Here is a 20,566-nt window from a genome sequence, read left to right on the forward strand (position 1 = left end):
CAGTTAAATGCCGAAGTTGAGCAAATACTTTATTAATAGAAAATATGCAGTTGAATGTTTGTTTCAAACTAATTAATCTTCTAGAAGCTGATTGGACTAGGCTGCCAATGGGCAAAACAGAAAGAACTCTGGGAGATGTATTACCTCTTTCTCCAAAGAGACGCCATTATTCATCTATATTCTATAATATGCATTTTGTGAACATTCGACATACATAACTTAGAAACCTGTTGCAGTGCTCATTCATACACTCATCATGTTAAAGGTATAAGTCCAATAAGTATGTGTGGTCAAATGAGTTACAGTATATGGTGATCTGGCGCTGTCCAACTAACAGTTCACCTTTGACAAAATTATAGAGGGGAATGTTACAGAGACAACACACTGGGCAAAAACTGGTTGAATCAACGTTGTTTCCACATCATCTCAATGACAAAAAAAAAATCAATGGGATGACGTTGAATCAACGTGGAAAACTGATTGGATTTGTTAAAAGTCATCAATGTAAAGGAATTTAGTATTTTTTACACACAACTTTTATCCTAAATCCAATGACATGGTGAAATGTTTTATTGAATTCACCTTAATTGACAACTCAACCAAATGTAAATAAATACTATACATTGTACCCAGTGTGAACTGACCAGCTAGCTAGCTATCTGTTCAATGGGAGGGTTCCTAACATGGATGCCTTACTTTTCAAATATTTCAGGAAATGCATCCTCTGTTGGGGACACTTTTGCCACCAACAATATCCCAAACTGTTGACACATCCTAGCTCAAACAATCCTCCTGACTCACCAAACATGCTATGGTATTTTCTTTAGTCTCAACATGGAGCTCAGATAGCTGTTACTGCCCAGGTCTTGGTGCACTCTTTCTCTGGTGGTTAGAGTGGAGCCATTCACACCAACAGATAAGAGGTAAATCAGTATGAGTCTTGTGCCGTCACTTTCCTCCTCCACTCTCCCCAGGGTGTTCTATTGGAGGCAGGGACTGTTAAAGCCCAGCCTGGCCCTCATGCTATATTCCAGACACACGGTCCCTGTATACCACAGTTTCATTGTATACCACAGTGTCCTCAAATACCACAGTGTCCTCAAATACCACAGTGTCCTCATCTATTCAAATCAAATGTGATTTATCACATGCTTCGTAAACAACAGGTGTAGACTAACAAATGCTTACTTTACAGGTCCTTTTCCAACAATGAGTTGACGATAGAGAGTTAAAGATACAAAATAAAATTGAAATAGTGACACAAGGAATAAATACACTGTGAATAACTAATAACAATAAGGAGTAAAAGTTACATGGCTCTATATACAGGGAGAATCAGTACCGAGTCGATGTGCAGGGGAACAAGGTAATTCAGGTAGCTATGTACATATAGGTAGAGGTTAAGTGACTGGGCGTATGTTGTGAGTGTGAATGTGCTTGTGAGTGTGTGGTGTGTGTGTATCGTAAGTATGCATGTGTGCGTGTGCAATGTGTGTGTCGGCGTATGTAGTGTGTGTGTGTGTGTGTTGGCGTGTCAGTGTTCGTATATGTGAGTTTGTGGGTAGAATCCAGTGTGTGTGCAGAGGGTTAGTGCAAGAGAGATATTTTTTTTTTAAAAGCCATTTGATTAGCTATTCAGCAGTCTTGTTTATCAGTCTTATGGCCTGGGGGTAGAAGCTGTTCAGGGTCCTGTTGGTTCCAGACTTGGTGAACTGGTACTGCTTGCTGTGCGGTAGCAAAGAAAACAGTCTATGACTTGGGTGGCTGGAGTCTTTGATCATTCTTTGTGCCTTCCTATGACACTGCCTGTTATAGAGGTCCTGCATGGCAGACAGCTCGGCCCCAGTGATCTACTGGGCCATACGCACTACCCTCTGTAGCGCTTTGCAGTCGGTTGCCTCGCATTTGCCATACCAAGCGATGATGCAGCCAGTCTAGATGATCTCAATGGTGCCGCTGTAGATATTTTTGTGGATCTGAGGGCCCATGCCAAATGTTTTCAGCCTCTTGAGGGGGAAGAGGCGCTGACGTTGTGTGTGGATTCACAATTGTGTGTGTGGATCATGTTAATTTCTTAGTGATGTGGACACCGAGGACCTTGAAGCTCTCGACACACTCCACTACACACTCCATAACACATGTTTTCCCTTAGCTCTTGTCTCATTGATGTGGATGGGGGCGTGCTCACCCCTCTGTTTTCTGTAGTCCACAATCAGTGTTCTCATATACCACAGTGTTCTCATATACAACAGTGTTCTCATATACCACAGTGTTCTCATATACAACAGTGTTCTCATATACCATAGTGTTCTCATAATCCACAGTGTTCTCATATACCACAATGTTCTCACAAGTTTCTAATATGCCACAGTGTTCTCATATATACCACCATATTCTCACAGTGTTCTCATATACCACAGTGTTCTCACAGGGTTCTCATATACCACAGTGTCCTCACAGTGTCCTCTTAAACCATATTGCCATCATATACCACAGTGTCCTCATATGACACCTGCTCTAAGACAAAATGGAGACACATTATTTGATTTAGCAGGCAGCAAAAAACATCTTGTGTCTTTCAGTACAATATCTACATTGTAGATAGCCACCCTCACATTGTTATAACCTGATTAATGCAAGAAAATTCATTCAGAATCTCCTGTAGCTAATTGTCTTTGCAGTAGGTTTGTATGAGTCATCGTTGATAAAGACCAGAGTTTAGGGCCTCTTTAATAAGTGTTTAGGAACAACACTCGTCAACATTGTCATGTCCCTGTAGATATGTTGAGCGCTGAACTAAAGATTTGGAAGCATCTTTATTGGGCTTAATGTATCTGAAAATGACCCCCAGGCTCCTGCCAACTCACTCAGTTTTGCTTAATGTGCAAGTATTGGTTTCTTGAGTCAATATGCGTAATCACTCTTTTCCTATTAGTCATTTAGTAAATGTTTTGCTTGACTGTTTCTCTGAGTCGATATTCACTGTGCTAAAGAACTGAGCAAGTGAGTCGGTCCCTAATACTCTTGTTGGAAATAGGGTTGGAATTCAGTCTGATTGGGTTAGCTTTAGCTCAATGGCAGCTAAAAGGAAGATAGTCGATTTGGTCATGGGGATTTTCTAATCCTTACGTTCTGTACTATGTGATTTACTGGTTGATCCTGCACTAGATTTGTGGGTAGTATAGCTGGGGGTGGTACTTTCCAGGGTACTTTGCCTTGTACACCAAATGCATCTGGTAAAAGTCACACTGGCCTATTCTTGGCAATGGTTCCTACGAGCATCTCTGTTTAAAAAGTGTTTCCACATTTTGTCTTATCATGTGATTTTGCTTGAGTGACACTTTATGACGGTTCTAGTCCTGCAGCATAACACTCGAGTATTTCTGACTGGGGGCTTTACTGTATATGGGGTTTTGGTGCCCTTTGGCGATCAGACATCAAATCCCATTTAGCTCACAACATATGCAGAAATGTGTGACGTCACGTAGCGAGGTAGCTCATGTGTCACATCCTAATGGGGTCTGCTACTCTCTAGTCGCAAATAACACCTGTTTTCCCTTAGCTCTTGACATTGTGAATGTACCCTTTAGCACCCCGAGGCGAACAGCTTAACCGGTAGTACCATAATCCTTGTTCCCTTATGCATATCACTGTGCAATGTGTTGCGTTCAAGAGCACATCATTCCCAGTGGTTGAAAGGGAGATCAAGTGTGGGAGTCATTTCGCTACAGCCCAGAATGATGCATCCCAGCCGTTACACTGAAATCAGTAGCTGTGAGAGACCAACGATTTAAATGCCATTACCCATAGGCTCAGAGGTAACGTTGTCCCTTCACAGCAGACTGGGGGAAACCATTGACATCTTTGAATTAAGTCTTAATTACAGATCCAGTTTCATACCCTGGAAATGTTTGTTTTTGTTGATCATCATTTTTGCACAAAGTTTAAATAGTATGCAACGGTGTGAGAAAATATAATTAAACGGTGTGAGGAAATATAATTAGACAAACCAATTATCCCAAAATAAATCCTCTCTGCTTCTTTCTGTTTGTTTCCATCTCTCTCACTACCCCTTTTTCTCTTTCTCCATCCCTCCTCTCTGATCTCACTGTCTCTCTCTCCATCCATTTTCCCTCTCCCTCACTCCTCCCCATCCCACTCTCTGCCTCCCCTTCACACTGTTGCCTAGTGTCCTGATCACTCCCAGGTAGCCAGGTTACGATGCCCAACGTTACAGCAGGGTGTCTTCTGGTCACAGGTTAGTGTCGGCATCATTCCGAGGGAATGCTGTAAAATGTTCCATCCACCTCGCCGATTCTGTGTCATGGATCTCAATGTTTAATTACCAGCCAGAATGCTGACTGGGACTTTCATTACACGAGGGCACGGTGAGGTCACGGTGCAGATTTGCACACGCTCAGGTCCCTTCGCCAATGCTCAACCAGGTTTTATTAGAGACGGTTAAAATGTGGATTTATTTATTCTGCTGGATAAATAATTTAGTTTAGAAAAACAAGATACTATTCCCAGCTGAATGCTGTGTTTCTGTATATTGACTCTCTCTCTCTCTCTCTCTCTCAATTCAATTTCAATTCAAGGAGCTTTATTGGCATGGGAAACGTGTTAACATTGCCAAAGCAAGTGAGGTAGATAATATAAAAAAGTTAAATAAACTCTCAATTTGGTGTTTGTCCCATTTTGTGAAATCTTGGTTGGTGAGCGGACCCCAGACCTCACAACCATAAAGGGCAATGGGCTCTATGACTGATTCAAGTATTTTGAGCCAGATCCTAATTGGTATGTTGAATTTTATGTTATTTTTGATGGCATAGAAGGCCCTTCTTGCCTTGTCTCTCAGATCGTTCACATCTTTGTGGAAGTTACCTGTGGCGCTGATGTTTAGGCCAAGGTATGTATAGTTTTTGTGTGCTCTAGGGCAATGGTGTCTAGATGGAATTTGTATTTGTGGTCCTGGCGACTGGACCTTTTTTGGAACACCATTATTTTGGTCTTACTGAGATTTACTGTCAGGGACCAGGTCTGGCAGAATCTGTGCAGAATATCTAGGTGCTGCTGTAGGCCCTCCTTGGTTGGTGACAGAAACACCAGATCATCAGCAAACAGTAGACATTTGACTTCAGATTCTAGTAGGGTGAGGCTGGGTGCTGCAGACTTTTCTAGTGCTGTCGCCAATTTGTTGATATATATGTTGAAGAGGGTGGGGCTTAAGCTGCATCCCTGTCTCACCCCACGGCCCTGTGGGAAGAAATGTGTGTGTTTTTTTTGCCAATTTTAACCGCACACTTGTTGTTTGTGTACATGGATTTTATAATGTTTTACCCCCAACACCACTTTCCATAAATCTGTATAGCAGAACCTCATGCCAAATTGAGTCTAAGGCTTTTTTTAAATCAACAAAGCATGAGAAGACTTTGCCTTTGTTTTGGTTTGTTTGGTCGTCAATTAGGGTGTGCAGGGTGAATACATGGTCTGTTGTACTGTAATTTGGTAAAAAGCCAATTTGACATTTGCTCAGTATATTGTTTTCATTGAGGAAATGTACGAGTCTGCTGTTAATGATAATGCAGTGGATTTTCCCAAGGTTACTGTTGACGCATATCCCATGGTAGTTATTGGGGTCAAATTTGTCTCCACTTTTGTGGATTGGGGTCAGTCCTTGGTTCCAAATATTGGAGAAGATGCCAGAGCTAAGGATGATGTTAAAGAGTTTTAGTATAGCCAATTGGAATTTTTTGTCTGTATATTTGATAATTTCATTAAGGATACCATCAACACCACATGCCTTTTTGGGTTGGAGGGTTTTTATTTTGTCCTGTAGCTCATTCAAGGTAATTGGAGAATCCAGTGGGTTCTGGTAGTCTTTAATAATTGATTCTAAGATTTGTATTTGATCATGTATGTGTTTTTGCTCTTTATTCTTTGTTATAGAGCCAAAAAGATTGGAGAAGTGGTTTACTCATACATCATTTTGGATAGATAATTCTTCGTGTTGTTGTTTGTTTAGTGTTTTCCAATTTTCCCAGAAGTGGTTGGAGTCATTGAGCTGATTTCTGACGTGCTGTTCCTTCTATTCCGTAGTGTATTTCTGTATTGTTTTAGTGATTCACCATAGTGAAGGCGTAGACTCAGGTTTTCTGTATTGTTTTAGTGATTCACCATTGTGAAGGCGTAGACTCATGTTTTCCGGGTCTCTATGCTTTTGGTTGGACAGGTTTCTCAATTTCTTTCTTAGATTTTTGCATTCTTCATCAAACCATTTGTCCATGTTCATTTGTTTCGGGTTTCTTTTTGAGATTTTTAGATTTGATAGGGAAGCTGAGAGGTCAAATATACTGTTAAGATTTTCTACTGCCAAGTTTACACCTTCACTATTACAGTGGAACGTTTTACCCAGGAAATTGTCTAAAAGGGATTGAATTTGTTGATGCCTAATTGTTTTTTGGTAGGTTTCTAAGCTGCATTCCTTCCATCTATAGCATTTCTTAATGTTACTCAGTTCCTTTGGCTTTGATGCCTCATGATTGAGTATTGCTCTGTTCAAGTAGACTGTGATTTTGCTGTGGTCTGATAGGGTTGTCAGTGGGCTGACTGTGAACGCTCTGAGAGACTCTGGGTTGAGGTCAGTGATAATATAGTCTACAGTACTACTGCCAAGAGATGAGCTATAGGTGTACCTACCATAGGAGTCCCCTCAAAGCCTACCATTGACTATGTACATACCCAGCGTGCGACAGAGCTGCAGGAGTTGTGACCTGTTTTTGTTGGTTATGTTGTCATAGTTGTGCCTAGGGGGGCATATGGGGGAGGGAATGCTGTCACCTGCAGGCAGGTGTTTGTCCCCCTGTGTGCTGAGGGTGTCAAGTTCTTGTCCGGTTCTGGCATTTAGGTTGCCACAGACTAGTACATGTCCCTGGGCCTGGAAATGATTGATTTCCCCCTCCAGGATGGAGAAGCTGTCTTCATTAAAGTATGGGGATTCTAGTGGGGGGATATACTGTAGGTAGCACACAGGAGGACATTTTTCTCTGTTGAGATAATTTCCTTTTGAATTTCTAGCCAAATGTAAAATGTCCCTGTTTTGATTAATTTAAGTCCCTGTGTCCCTTCCCTGTTTTACACCTGGTAGTTTGGTGGATGGGACCACCAGCTCTCTGTAACCTAGAGGGCAACCAGTGGGTCCGTCTCCTCTATACTAGGTTTCTTGCAGGATGACAATGTCTGTATTACCGATTTCTTTGGTGATGTCCGGGTTCCTGCTCTTTAGGCCAAAGGCAAGGCCTTGGATATTCCAGGATGATATAGTGAAGGCTTTGTGTTCCATAAAGCGTCCAATGTAGTTGGTGGTTTGGCCTCAGGCCAGTAAGTGTGAGCAGAGCCTGCTGAGCATCTGGTACATGCCATTGGCTAGGGGTAGTGTAAGAGTGGGGGTTTGGCCTGTTTGCCCGCTCACTGCCTGGGCGTATTTGTGACTTCCATGTCAAGGCCCTCTTTGCAGGAGTGGGGGGCATGGGGTGGGCAGGAGGGGCATAGGTCTGATCTGAGGGGGCCTAAATGGGGTGTGGGCATGGTTGACGTGGGGGGGTGTTGTTTGGTTGGTGTGGGGGTGTGGATGTGGCTGGGTGTGCTGTGGTCTGGCTGTAAGTCCTCTTGGCACGGGTCCTCCATGTGTAGGTCCGGGGGGTGGGGGGGGGGGGGGGGGTCCCGCAGGTATGGGAGAGTGTCTCGCTGGTCTGGGCGGGGTGTCTATTGATCTGTTGCTCCTGTGTGAAGTGTTGGGGATACGTTTGAGAGCGATGTCCTTAGAGTCCTGGCAAAGGTGGGCACTGCTGCCTTGTTTTGGTGGACCTGGTCATAGAGGCTGTTCAAGTCCAGGGTAGAGTGGTGGGCCAGGAAAACATTTGGTTTTGATGCACAGTCACGGGAAATACTTGCGTTTACCCGCTGTATTGTGGCAGGGTGGAAGTCTTTTCATGGTAGCAGGGTGGAGATAACCACTTGTGCATTGGGGAAAGTAGAAGAAGCTTTTTCAATCACTCCCTTCAGTGCTGTGGCCACCCTTTTCTGCTTTGCTCTCAGGTCGTTTGTGCCTGTGTGTATTATTACGTGGCTAGCTGAACCTAGTTTGTCCTCAGACAGAAGGTTTAGGGCGCGCTGGGTGTTTGGACACCAGAGTTTAGACACACTGTTTTTGGGAAAAAGTTTTTTTTCTTGTATATATTTTCCATTTGAGGCCATAAGGAGAACAATCTGTGTCTTGTCCTCAGTGGGAGGGAGGGGGTGTGTCAGATGGGCTATCAGGGTGGCTGACAGGGGGGGTGCTCAGAGGGAGTGAGAGCCGCTGGGCTTGGGGTTCTTCATTTGTCTGTTCTGCTGTGATGTCGATGCTATGGTCAGGGTCTGGTGTGGACTGTTCTGCTGTGGTGTCGAACTTTTGTCGAGTGCTGAGGTGGGCTTTTCTGCTGGCTTCCATGCGGGAGTGGCCACCTCTCTAGTGGGTTGTTCTCTGTCACACGCCATCCCCCTCAACCTCTCCTCCAGCAGTCTGATCCTCTCCTCTAGTGCTCCTGTTGAAGTTGTCTCACCACTGTCCAGAGTGCAGATATGTCTTTCTCCACCTCCAGCTCTCCGTGTCTGTTTAAGAGAGTGTTGTTGTGCTGGACCTTTCTAGGGAGTTTTTCCTAGCCACCGTGCTTCTACACCTGCATTGCTTGCTGTTTGGGGTTTTAGGCTGGGTTTCTGTACAGCACTTTGAGATATCAGCTGATGTACAAAGGGCTATATAAATACATTTGATTTGATTTGATTTTGATTTGGACTGTTGTCTGGGTCTGTGCTGACTGGAGTGTAATCACCTGCTGTTCCAGCTCCACCTGCCTTACCTCCAGCTGGGTAAATGTATCCTTTTCAATGAACGGGTAGTACTCTGTGCTGGGAGGTTGACTCTCCGCTGGGGGTTGCTCATCTGTGGGGTTACATAATGAAGAGGTCTGGTCTGACCCACTCGGTGTGGGGGTATCTTTATCAAGGGAGAGCTCCTCCTGCTGGGCTAATTCTTTGATTAGGTGAAAGTCCAGCTGAAACTGTTTGGGGTTACTCTGTACCATTACTGTTTCGGACTTATAGATATTTATATTACTTGACTCAGAGTCCTCGTTATCAAGTATTCTGAGTTTCCACCCCTCGTTAACCCCCCCTCTCTTAACAAAGGGGTAGTGTGCTAATATAGCACTGTGCCATGCCAGGGGATGGTTTGTGTGGAAGATAAGGTTGCTGATGTTCCCATTTTTGTAATAGTCAGCAAAAAGTGTTTCTTGATTTTCCATAAGGAGCTTCGTTTTGTAATCTTTTCTTGCCTTATCATTCTTTACATGCAAAGGGTACTGTATTTTAATTACCTCTGAACAGCGGGAGGGAGCTTCTAAGGCCTCTCCATTTGGTTGGGGTAGACTGTGTGACTCTCCTGCCATTGCTGGGCTAATGGGCTTTGACACCTCTCACTTGACACGTTAGTGCTAGTTGAAGCTGTATCAAGCTTGGTAGAATTATGTTAGAATTCAGTCCTTATAAAGTAATGTTGTGTATTTTTCTTCTTGGCTTTTGGAAATAAAATATAGTTTCAGACTAAACATTACTCACTCAGTTCCAGGTTGGATGGTGTTTTCAGGTTTCTGTTGTTTTCCAGAGAATTTGCTGTATAGGGTAATAAATCCTTGGTAGTTGTGAACTTTCCAGGTGATTCCGTAATTCCGTCCAAAATCAGGTTGTAGGTTTTAAGTTTTGATTTGAAGTAGGGGTTATGTTGTAGAGGGTAGAATCCAGTATGTGTTCCTGACAAAAAAATCCAAGTTTATCTAACTCCTAATCTATCTTTTTTAAAGAAAATGCTGAAAAATGCAGGAGCTCTGATCCTGACCTCTGTCTCTGCCTCTCTCTATTTCTCTCTCTCTCTCTGAATTGTTTTCTGAGTATTTGTGAGCCCTTTCATATTCTCTTCTTCAGTTTGTATTGTTTTTGTTATCTTGACTTACTATCAGTGGTACTTCTAATCAGACAATGATAATTGTGGTAAAGCCAACATAAATGTTATAGATGTATGATATTGACATTCGCTGTCATTTTATATTCAGCCTGTGCCAGAGATTGCATATATACGGCATGTTACACTAAGTGAATTAGCTCCCATCCCAGTGCACTATAATGCAGCATTATGACCTCAGATGTCCCCATGGGTAATGGCTGAGGCATTACAGACAGAGAGAGCATATTGCACTCAGGGACACTTCTAACCTTATTAAAGCTAGAAAAACATATCTAACCCACATAAGTGGCTGTTTATTGCATCCAGATAGGAACTAATGGAAAGCCAGCAAGCCCATCCCTGCTTCAGAGCTATGCTTCAGCCTTTTATCTAGACCAGAATGTGTCCAGTTTTATGGTCCATGATGGTGGCCATTTTGCAAATGACCCGTTTTTACTGCAGGGATGTTTACTCAGCTTATGGGGCTGCTGGAGAGTTAGCACGCTAACATCTAATATGGGAGATGATAAACATAAGAGGTTCAGCTCCAAATTGAGCTCCCCAGTACACTGTACATGACCACCTGTGCGCTTACATGTGTGAGCGTGTTTCCCCTGTGTGTGTACATGTGTGTGTGTGTCTCTGAACTGAAAAGTGAGGAAAGCTTTTTTAATTTACTCTTGTCAGAGTAATTGTGTGGTGGGTTTCAAGGAAGTAATTAAATTGCAGTGGATTGGCAGCACTAATCTAAAAGTGATCTCCTGACCTGTTTCACCGGACGCGCTACTTTGTCTTGGACCTGCAGTTTTTCTCTCTCTCTCTCTCTCTCTCTCTCTCTCTCTCTCTCTCTCTCTCTCTCTCTCTCTCTCTCTCTCTCTCTCTCTCTCTCTCTCTCTCTCTCTCTCTCTCTCTCTCTCTCTCTCTCTCTCTCTCTCTCTCTCTCTCTCTCTCTCTCTCTCTCTCTCTCTCTCTCTCTCTCTCTCTCTCTCTCTCTCTCTCTCTCTCTCTCTCTCTCTGAACATCTGAATTCTCGGCTATGAAAAGCCAACTGACATTTACTCCTGAGGTGTTATACTGTTGCACCCTCTATAACCACTGTGGTTATTATCTGACTCTGCTGGTCATCTATGAACATTTAAATGTCTTCAAGAACAATCTGGCCTAAATGGCTGACTCTTATAATCTCCACCGGCACAGCCAGAAGAGGACTGGCCACCCCTCGGAGCCTGGTTCCTCTATAGGTTTCTTCTTAAGTTACTTTTTTTCTAGGGAGTTTTACCTAGCCACTGTATTTGTATTTATTAAGGATCTCCATTAATTCCTGCCAAGGCAGCAGCTACTCTTCCTGGGGTTTATTATGGATCCCCATCAGTTCCTGTCAAGGCAGCAGCTACTCTTCCTGGGGTTTATTATGGATCCCCATCAGTTCCTGCCAAGGCAGCAGCTACTCATCCTGGAATCGAGCCAAATTAAGGCAGTTAAACAATTTTAAAACATTACAATACATTCATTACAGATTTCAGAACATATTACGTTTTTTTCCCACCTTTATTTAACCAGGCAGGCTAGTTGAGAACAAGTAACACGCTCACAACTGCGACCTGGCCAAGGTAAAGCAAAGCAGTTTGACACATACAACAACACAGAGTTACACATGGAATAAACAAACATACAGTCAATAATACAGTAGAAAAAGTATAAATACAGTGTGTGCCAACATACACATGTTTCAAGTGTGTATGTTGCTTTACTCAAGCCAGTGGCATGTCGTTAGTAAAGATTTAAAAAAGTAAGGGGCCTAGACCACTGCCCTGGGGAATTCCTGTTCTACCTGGATTTTGTTGGAGAAGCTTCCATTAAAGAACACCCTCTGTTAAAGAACACCCTCTGTGTTCTGTTAAAAAAAAACATTTACCCCCGCTTCCATGCTTACTTTATGGAATTCAAAATTACAATGCTTGCCTTTCATAATTTGGTTAGATATACTTGGGTGTGTAGTGTCAGCTTTTGTTGCTGGCATGTCATGCCTAAGTTTGCTAATCTTGCCAATGAAAAAATAGTAAGTAGTTGGCAATATCAGTGAGTATTGTGATGAATGAGCCATGTGATTCAATGAATGATGGAGCAGAGTTTGCCTTTTGCCCATTATTTCAACTAGGCAAGTCAGTTAAGAACAAATTCTTATTTACAATGACAACTTACATGGGAACAGTGGGTTAACTGCCTTGTTCAGGAACAGAATGACAGATTTTCACCTTGGAGATTAGATCCAGCAACCTTTCAGTTACTGGCCCAACGCTCTAGCCACTTGGCTACCCGCTGCCCCAAAAGTTGTGCCAAAGCTTTTTACTTTTATTCTTTGTGTAATTTCTATTTGTTTCATAGTGAAGTTCCTTCTTCTTTTTATTCCGCTTAGTCACATGATTTCTCAATTTGCAGTACGTTTGCCAATCGGTTGTACACCCAGACCTATTTGCCATCTCTTTTGCCTCATCCCTCTCAACCATAACATTTTTCAAACCATTGGGATTTAATTAATTAACCTCTTGCTCCTACCTGAGACGCAGACGTCTCATCTAGACACCTGGAAATGCAAATGCGCTACGCTAAATGCTAAATGTACTCGTTAAAACTCAAACGTTCATTAAAACACACATGCAGGGTATTGAATTAAAGCTACACTCGTTGTGAATCTAGCCAACAAGTCAGATTTTTAAAATGCTTTTCGGCGAAAGCATGAGAAGCTATTATCTGATAGCATGCAACACCCCAATATACCTGAAGGGGACGTAAACAAAATAATTAGCGTAGCCGGCGCTACACAAAACGCAGAAATAAAATATAAAACATTCATTACCTTTGATGATATTCTTTGTTGGCACTCCTATATGTTCCATAAACATCACAATTGGGTCTTTTTCCCGATTAAATCCGTCCATGTATGCCCAAAATATCCATTTGTATAGCCTGTCTGTTTCAGGAAAACACTTCAACCTACTTTTGTAACCCAACTTTAGGTATTTGTAAACGTTAATAAGCGATCAAATTGATCACTGGGCGATCTGTATTCAATAGCAGCTACTCAAGAAAACGATGTCCTTTGTCTCTCTTCCAAAATCGATTGCTGTACGCTGGACGGAATGAAGGATCTATTTGTCATTACACAAAGGATTTTTGTCAATGAAAATGACGTTTTTGGCTACATCGTGTGGAAGTTGTAGGAACTGCAAGCTCCCTGCTATATATTTATGCTTGCAATAAACAATTCAGAGACTGGCGGATTAATACTTTTCTGTGGTTTTTGTGACCAGGTTTTTCTTGGGATTTCGCTTGCTGTTCACGTTCTGTTATAGTCACAGACATTATTTAACCAGTTTTAGAAACTTCAGAGTGTTTTCTATCCACACATACTAATCATATGCATATACTATATTCCTGGCATGAGTAGCAGGACGCTGAAATGTTGCGCGATTTTTAACAGAATGTTCGAAAAAGGAGGGGGTAGACTGAAGACAATATTTACAGTCATTTTCCTAATGGGTGCATGCTTATTGGTAACTGGGATAAGCAATTTCATAAATGTGTCAAGTGCAGCATCTGGTTGCTCGTCATTACAAACCACTACACATCATTATACAGCTTCCCACCAGAATGGGCTTTAGGTGAGGCAGATGAACCAGTAGCCCATATTACTTCAACAGTATTTAACATGAGATCTTCTCTAAGCTTTACAGGAATGTGGTTCTGAATATAAACAGCCACACCTCCACCTTTTTTGAATTGCTGTATTTTCTGTAGCTCTTTTTACCATGTATTGCGACCACTGTATCATCAAATGTATTATTGAAGTGAGTTTCAGAGATTGTCAGAATATGAATGTCATCTGTTACTATCAAATTATTGATTTCGTGAACTACAAGTGAACTACAAGCTACATATCTTAAGCTACATATGTTAACATGGGCTATTTTTTAACACTTTTGAGGGCAGTAAGAGGGACATAAATTAGGTTACTTACATTGTGTCTTCCAATGCCCCTAGGATAATGTAAATTTGCTGAAGCGTTATCACTCAGCGACACAATGATAGAGATTAAATGAGCTAGACTTGGGTCATTGATAAGTCATTGTCTTAACGCAGCCTTATAATGCTGTGAAAGGATCCAGGTACTTCTACATAATGATTTGTTCTTTGACAATAGGCCTTTTCACATTCAGTGCCTTGCAAAAGTATTCATCCCCCTTGGTGTTTTTCTTATTTTGTTGCATTACAACCTGTAATTTAAATCGATTTTTATTTGGGTTTCATGTTACGGACATACACAAAATAGTCCAAATTGGTGAAGTGATTTTTTTTTATTTGTTTGTTATTTGACTTGTTTCAAAAAATTCAAAAATATATATTTTTTTAAAGTGGTGCGTGCGTATGTATTCACCCTCTTTGCTATGAAGCACCTAAATAAGATCTGGATGCAACCAATCACTGTTGATGGAATTCCTTTAGAAGTCACTTAATTAGTTACATAAAGTTCACCTGTGTGCAATCTAAGTGTCACAATGTCTGTCACATGATCTCAGTATATATACACCTGTTCTGAAAGGTCTCTTCACGGCCGTGAATGAATAGGACCAAAGCGCAGCGTTGTGATCGTACATATTCCTTTTATTTAGGATGACGCCGACAAAAACAATAAACCATACAAAACAACCGTGATGCTTAAGGGCTATGTGCCACAAACAAAGTTAACTTCCCACACTGAAAGAAGGGAAAGGGCTACCTAAGTATGGTTCCCAATCAGAGACAACGATAGACAGCTGTCCCTAATTGAGAACCATACCCGGCCAAAACATAAATACAAAATCATAGAAAACAAAAACATAGAATGCCCACCTCAAATCACACCCTGACCAAACCAAATAGAGACATAAAAATGTTCTCTAAGGTCAGGGCGTGACAAGGTCCCAGAGTTTGCACCACCACTAAGCAAGGGGCACCACCAAGCAAGTGGCACCATTAAGACCAAGGAGCTCTCCAAACAGGTCAGGGACAGAGTTGTTGAGAAGTACAAATCGGGTTATAAAAAAATATCAGAAACTTTGAACATCCCACGGAGCCCCATTAAATTAATTATTAAGAAATGGAAAGAATATGGCACCACAACAAACCTGCCAAGAGAGGGCTGCCCACCAAATTCCACAGATCAGTCAAGAGAGGGCATTAATCAGAGAGGCAACAAAAAATACCAAAGATAACCCTGAAGGAGCTGCAAAGCTCCACAGTGGAGACTGGTGTATCTGTCCATAGGACCACTTTAAGCTGAACACTCCACAGAGCTGGGATTTACGGAAGAGTGGCCAGAAAAAAAGCCATTGTTTAAAGAAAAAAATAAGCAAACACCTTTGGTGTTCGCCAAAAGGCATTTGCGAGACTCCCGAAAAATATGGAAGTAGCTTCTCTGGTCAGATGAGACAAAAATTTAGCGTTTTGGCCGGAAAACGCTATGTCTGGCGCAAACCCAACACCTCTCATCATCCGGAGAACCACATCCCCACAGTGAAGCATGGTGGGGGCAGCATCATGCTATGGGGATGTTTTTCATTGGCAGGGACTGGGAAACTGGTCAGAATTGAAGGAATGACGGATGGCGCTAAATACAGAGAAATTCTTGAGGGTGACCTGTTTCTGTCTTCCAGAGATTTGAGACTGGGAAGGGGGTTCACCTTCCAGCATTACAATTACCCAAGCATACTGCTAAAACAACACTTGGGTGGTTTAAGGGGAAACATTTAAAGGTCTTGGAATGGCCTAGTCAAAGCCCAGACCTCAATCCAATTGAGAATCTGTGGTATGACTTAAAGATTGCTATACACCAGTGGAACCCATCCAACTTGAAGGTGCTGGAGCAGTTTTGCCTTGAAGAATGGGCAAAAATCCCAGTGGCTAGATGTGCCAAGCCTATAGAGACATACCCCAAGAGACTTGCAGCTGGACTTGCTGCAAAAGGTGGCTCGACAAAGTATTGACTTTGGGGGGGAGAGTGAATAGTTATCCACGCTCAAGTTCTGTTTTTTTGTCTTATTTCTTGTTTGTTTCACAATTAAAAAAGACTTTGCATCTTCAAAGTGGTAGGCATGTTCTGTAAATCAAATGATATAACCCCCCCAAAATCTATTTTAATTATAGGTTGTAAGGCAACAAAATAGGAAAAATGCCAAGGGGGGTGAATACTTTCCAAGCCACTATATGTGACCAACAGGCTCGATTCAGTCTTGCTTAGCAAAATTTGAAATTGTGTTTTTTTTACATTGGAAAAAAGTAGAGACTCAGAGCTATACAATGGTATATCATAAACTACAGTTGAGGAACAATGGGAAAGTAGTTGAAAGTTGCTAAACTTGTAACCTCACTTTTGAGAAAATGGGTTTTGAATGTTTTGGTTCACCCACTGGAGAGATCATCTTTGTCTACACCCATTCAGCATCGTTCACACCCTCTTAAGCTATAGCCCCGCCCGTAAACCCAGAGCGTTGTCAGATTGTCCATACGTCAATCCAGAGCTTTTCACTTTCAGAGTGCACACCGGATGCTCTGGCCAAGGAGTAGGGTTGATCCGAGCTTGACTGAACAGCAGTCAAGCACCCAAGCTATCTGGCAAACATTGGCTAGCTTGCTAGCTACTGCCCGACACAAAATGGTTGAACAGCTCACTCTGACCATTTTACTCGTCCTAACAGAGCTGGTTAGGCTATTTTATGTTATCCAGAGCTTTGGTGACTGCAACTGTGCTGCTGCAACAATTTAATTACGGAGACGAGAGTTCTCTGAAATCGGACTAGATAGCCAGAGCGAATTTACCAGCAATGTCTATCAACAGTTGTCGCATTGACATCATGAACATTCTATTGAAATGGTTACTTGCATAGTGGAGGCTTTTGTTAAGACATGTAGCTAGCTAGCTAGCTAAATAATGAACCCTTATCCCAACTCATGACGTTACTACCCTGCATGAATCTGCAGGTAGATAACTAACCAAGTTCAATGTTAGCTAGCTAACATTAGGCTATAACTAGCAAAGCAAATGGCTCTGAGATACTAATAATATTACTACACAGATCATACGTTAGCATACGTTAGCATAACGTTAGCTAGCGTGCCAACCAGCTAATGTTAGCTAGCTAACAGTACACTTTAACCCTGAAATTAAAATGACTTTTCTTACCCGTATACATGGATGAACACTTCTCTCTATCTATCATGGAGGCCATGGTTGCCCTTAGATTGAAGATGTAATCCGGAGACAGGTGTTTTCTTCATCTCCTTAGCTATCATACTCTAATTCCACTGATTTCAAAACTCAGTCTCTCAGCATGTCCAGCCAACTCATTAGCTCAGCCAATCATGGCTGCAAGGTTTCTGTCTTTTTCTGTGGCTTAACCAACTAGGCACATAATTTAATAATTGTATTCGTATTTACAAATAGCATACACATTTGTTATTAAGGCACATGAAAGTTCACATGTTCCAGAAGGCATTTCTGCCCAAAAATGTATTTTGATTTAAAAAAAGTTCAAAATTCAAATGGCTTTCCTGTGAAATAGTGACGCGCGACATATGCCAAGTTTCCTGAAACGAGTCACATTTGCAAACTAAATTGAAAAAGTTATACTACGTGAGCTTTGCCTGTGGGCAATTTAGGTTGTACTTTAGTCTGTTTAGATGTGTGCATTGATCAAGGGCTTTTGTACCTGTGAGGCAAACAACAGCAACAACACCGGGACCCAAAATTTGATAAATGAGTTTGTTTCACAGGGATACTGGTTGGGACAGCGATATCATATGCCTCAGGATGTTAGGGAGAGAAATAGAACAGTCTATGCATATTAGCTTCATAGTTATTGATAGTACTGCTTAGCTTTTCTTTTCATGGCCATGTAAACCTCACAGAGTTGGGAACTGTGCAAGAGAAAATCGACTAACAAATTCTCTCTCTCTCTCTCTCTCTCTCTCTCTCTCTCTCTCTCTCTCTCCCTTTATCTCTCTCTCTCCCCCTCTCTCTCTCTTTCTCACCCCCCCTCTCTCTCCCTTTATCTCTCTCTCTCCCCCACTCTCTCTCTCTTTCTCACCCCCCCTCCCCTCTCTCTCTCTCTCTCTCTCTTTCTTACCCCCCCCCCCTCCTCCTCTTTCTTCTCCACAGTGAACAAGCACAAGCCGTGGATCGAGACGTCGTACCATGGGGTGATCACAGAGAACATGGACACCGTTCTGCTGGACCCTCCCTTGGTGGCCCTGGATAAGGATGCCCCTGTCCCCTACGCAGGTAGAGAGACCACATTTCTGTTTCCCCATCCTAAACATCCTTCAAAGAACCCAATGCTATGGGCTCATGGTGCTTCACTGACATGCTGCACAGTACTAGCTGTTGATTTGAGGCTGTGGTTGATTGGCATAACTGGTTTGACTTCTATGAGTGTCTTCCTACCCATAATGCACTCATACTGTTTCCTCAGTTTGAGATTTTTTAGTATTTATTAAGATCCCCACTAGCTGGCAGCTACTCTTCCTGCTGTCCAAATAGGAATAAAACAATTACATCAAAACAACAGCCTACATCAAACAATACACCATCCAAGATATTATAACATTATTAATCTATTATTACAAATGTACAATATAAAATGTACAATACTACAGTATTACAATGTGTCAGAGAGGGACATCTAAGCAGCCTGTCTGTGTCTGAAAGGAAGTGTGTATTTATTGCTACAGTTCTTCATAAGGTATCTTTATCCACAACCATCCGCACTTCTTTGGTCTGACTGGCCAAAGAAAGAAAAAGAGTCATAACCTGAGCTGCTGGAGAGGAGAGAGCTACCTTTAAATATTGATCCCATTGAGCAGTTGTACTAGTCCCCTTTACATTACATGGAATTGCCTTGGAAGTCTTCCATGCTGCTTGAATGTCATGTTATTATTTCATAAAAAGTGATACACTTGATGCAGAAGTTGCCCTTGTCCACTGATCTAGAATCAGCTTACCCTATCCCTTATCCTTACCTTAACCATTAGGGGGATGATAAGTATCTGATAACATAAGTATCTCATAACATCAGCAGGACAGGGGGCATACTAGATTTGTGGTAAAGGGCAACTTCTACTTTAAGTGTATTTCAGGGCATACAGTGTACCACAGGAGGCTGGTGAGGGGAGAACGGCTCATAATAATGTCTGGAATAGAGTGAATGGAGTGGTATCAAACACATGGAAACACATCCCGTTACAGCCATTACAATGAACCCGTCCCCCCAATTAAGGTGCCATCAGCCACCTTTGCAGTGTACAGTATTTACATAGCATTTATAGGTTGTGTAATCTTAAATCTGTGGTTACTTTTACCAACTTCCATTAATACATAACATGTTATGATAGTCCTGCTTCATGTAAGAGGACTTGTTGAGTGCAGAGCACTGGCTTTTGCTTGAAAGTAAATCACAGCGTCACACAGGTAGGTGACAGTGACAGGCGACTTGTAATTAGACAGGGATTTTTGGCTCACAAGGAGGCTTTGCGGCAGGTACCGCTTTAAACATCATTAAATGAAAATAACTCAAATTAATCTCCACTCTGAGAGCTGTGGAAAACTGATGTTTGGTGCCATTTTTCTACGCTTTTAGTTTATTTTTTAACCATTGCAATGGTTTGAATAATACAGTACTAGCAAGACCATACGTAAGTGGTTTTCATGTTGAAATCCAAGATGGCAACGCAGTAGGTTGGGTATATCTGTTTTTGTCTTATCCCGTGTCTTATCCCTTGTAAATAGCCAGTCTTTTTCATATATATCTTAATCTCACATTCTATCTACGAACTAAATATACTTTCCTGCAACCCGCCTCACCCAATGTGGTACGGATCTGCTATTTTTTTCCTCATAACTGGAACTTCCATCAGGAGCTAGCCAGCTAATTAGCTACTAGTCTTTGTTAGCCACGGCTAGCGGTCATCGCCTTTTGTTCCCCCCGGCATCAGCCAGCCTTAGCTCGGACAACACCTGCCAGCCTTGCACAGCGCAATATCAACCCAGAGCATATCGAACTGCTTCTTTCTACCTATATCCCCGGTTTTCTGCTGCTCTGGATCATTACACCGGATCATTACTCCGGATCAGCGCAGCTAATCTCAAGCTGGGCCCATATACCAGCTAATTCCAGGGCTACAATACCTCCTTTGTCAATTGGCCTAGAGTCTTTATTGTCGACACGGAGCCCCGGCGATCCATCATGACTGGACTGCCGACGTGATCGCCCGATGTGGTCTCAACAGGCTATTCTGTTACGATACGATGCCCCGGCCCGCTAGCTTTTCTGAACGCTGTGTCCCCTGCTTGACTGCAGTAGTGACTACCAATCAGCACCCTGACTTACCTATTGCTGCTCTTTTGACCCTATGATCAATCGGCTGGTGCCCCCTGGACTGTTTCAATAACACGGTACCTCATTTTGTTTATCTGTCGGCCCCAGCATCGAACTC

The 20,566-nt window shown here is 42.3% G+C and overlaps 1 protein-coding gene across 1 annotated transcript in view; it reads left to right on the forward strand.

Moving 5' to 3' along the window:
* The window catches only part of LOC110508889 (calsyntenin-2), a 251,433-nt gene that overhangs the window by 93,417 nt on the left and 137,450 nt on the right, over positions 1-20,566 (forward strand). Inside the window, exon 2 of the mRNA XM_036966206.1 lies at positions 18,234-18,356. Within this exon, the coding sequence (XP_036822101.1) occupies positions 18,234-18,356 (123 nt within the window). The remainder of the gene's footprint in view (positions 1-18,233; positions 18,357-20,566) is intronic.

The sequence above is a fragment of the Oncorhynchus mykiss genome, chromosome 28 (assembly GCF_013265735.2).
Source record: "Oncorhynchus mykiss isolate Arlee chromosome 28, USDA_OmykA_1.1, whole genome shotgun sequence".
Lineage (NCBI taxonomy): Eukaryota > Metazoa > Chordata > Actinopteri > Salmoniformes > Salmonidae > Oncorhynchus > Oncorhynchus mykiss.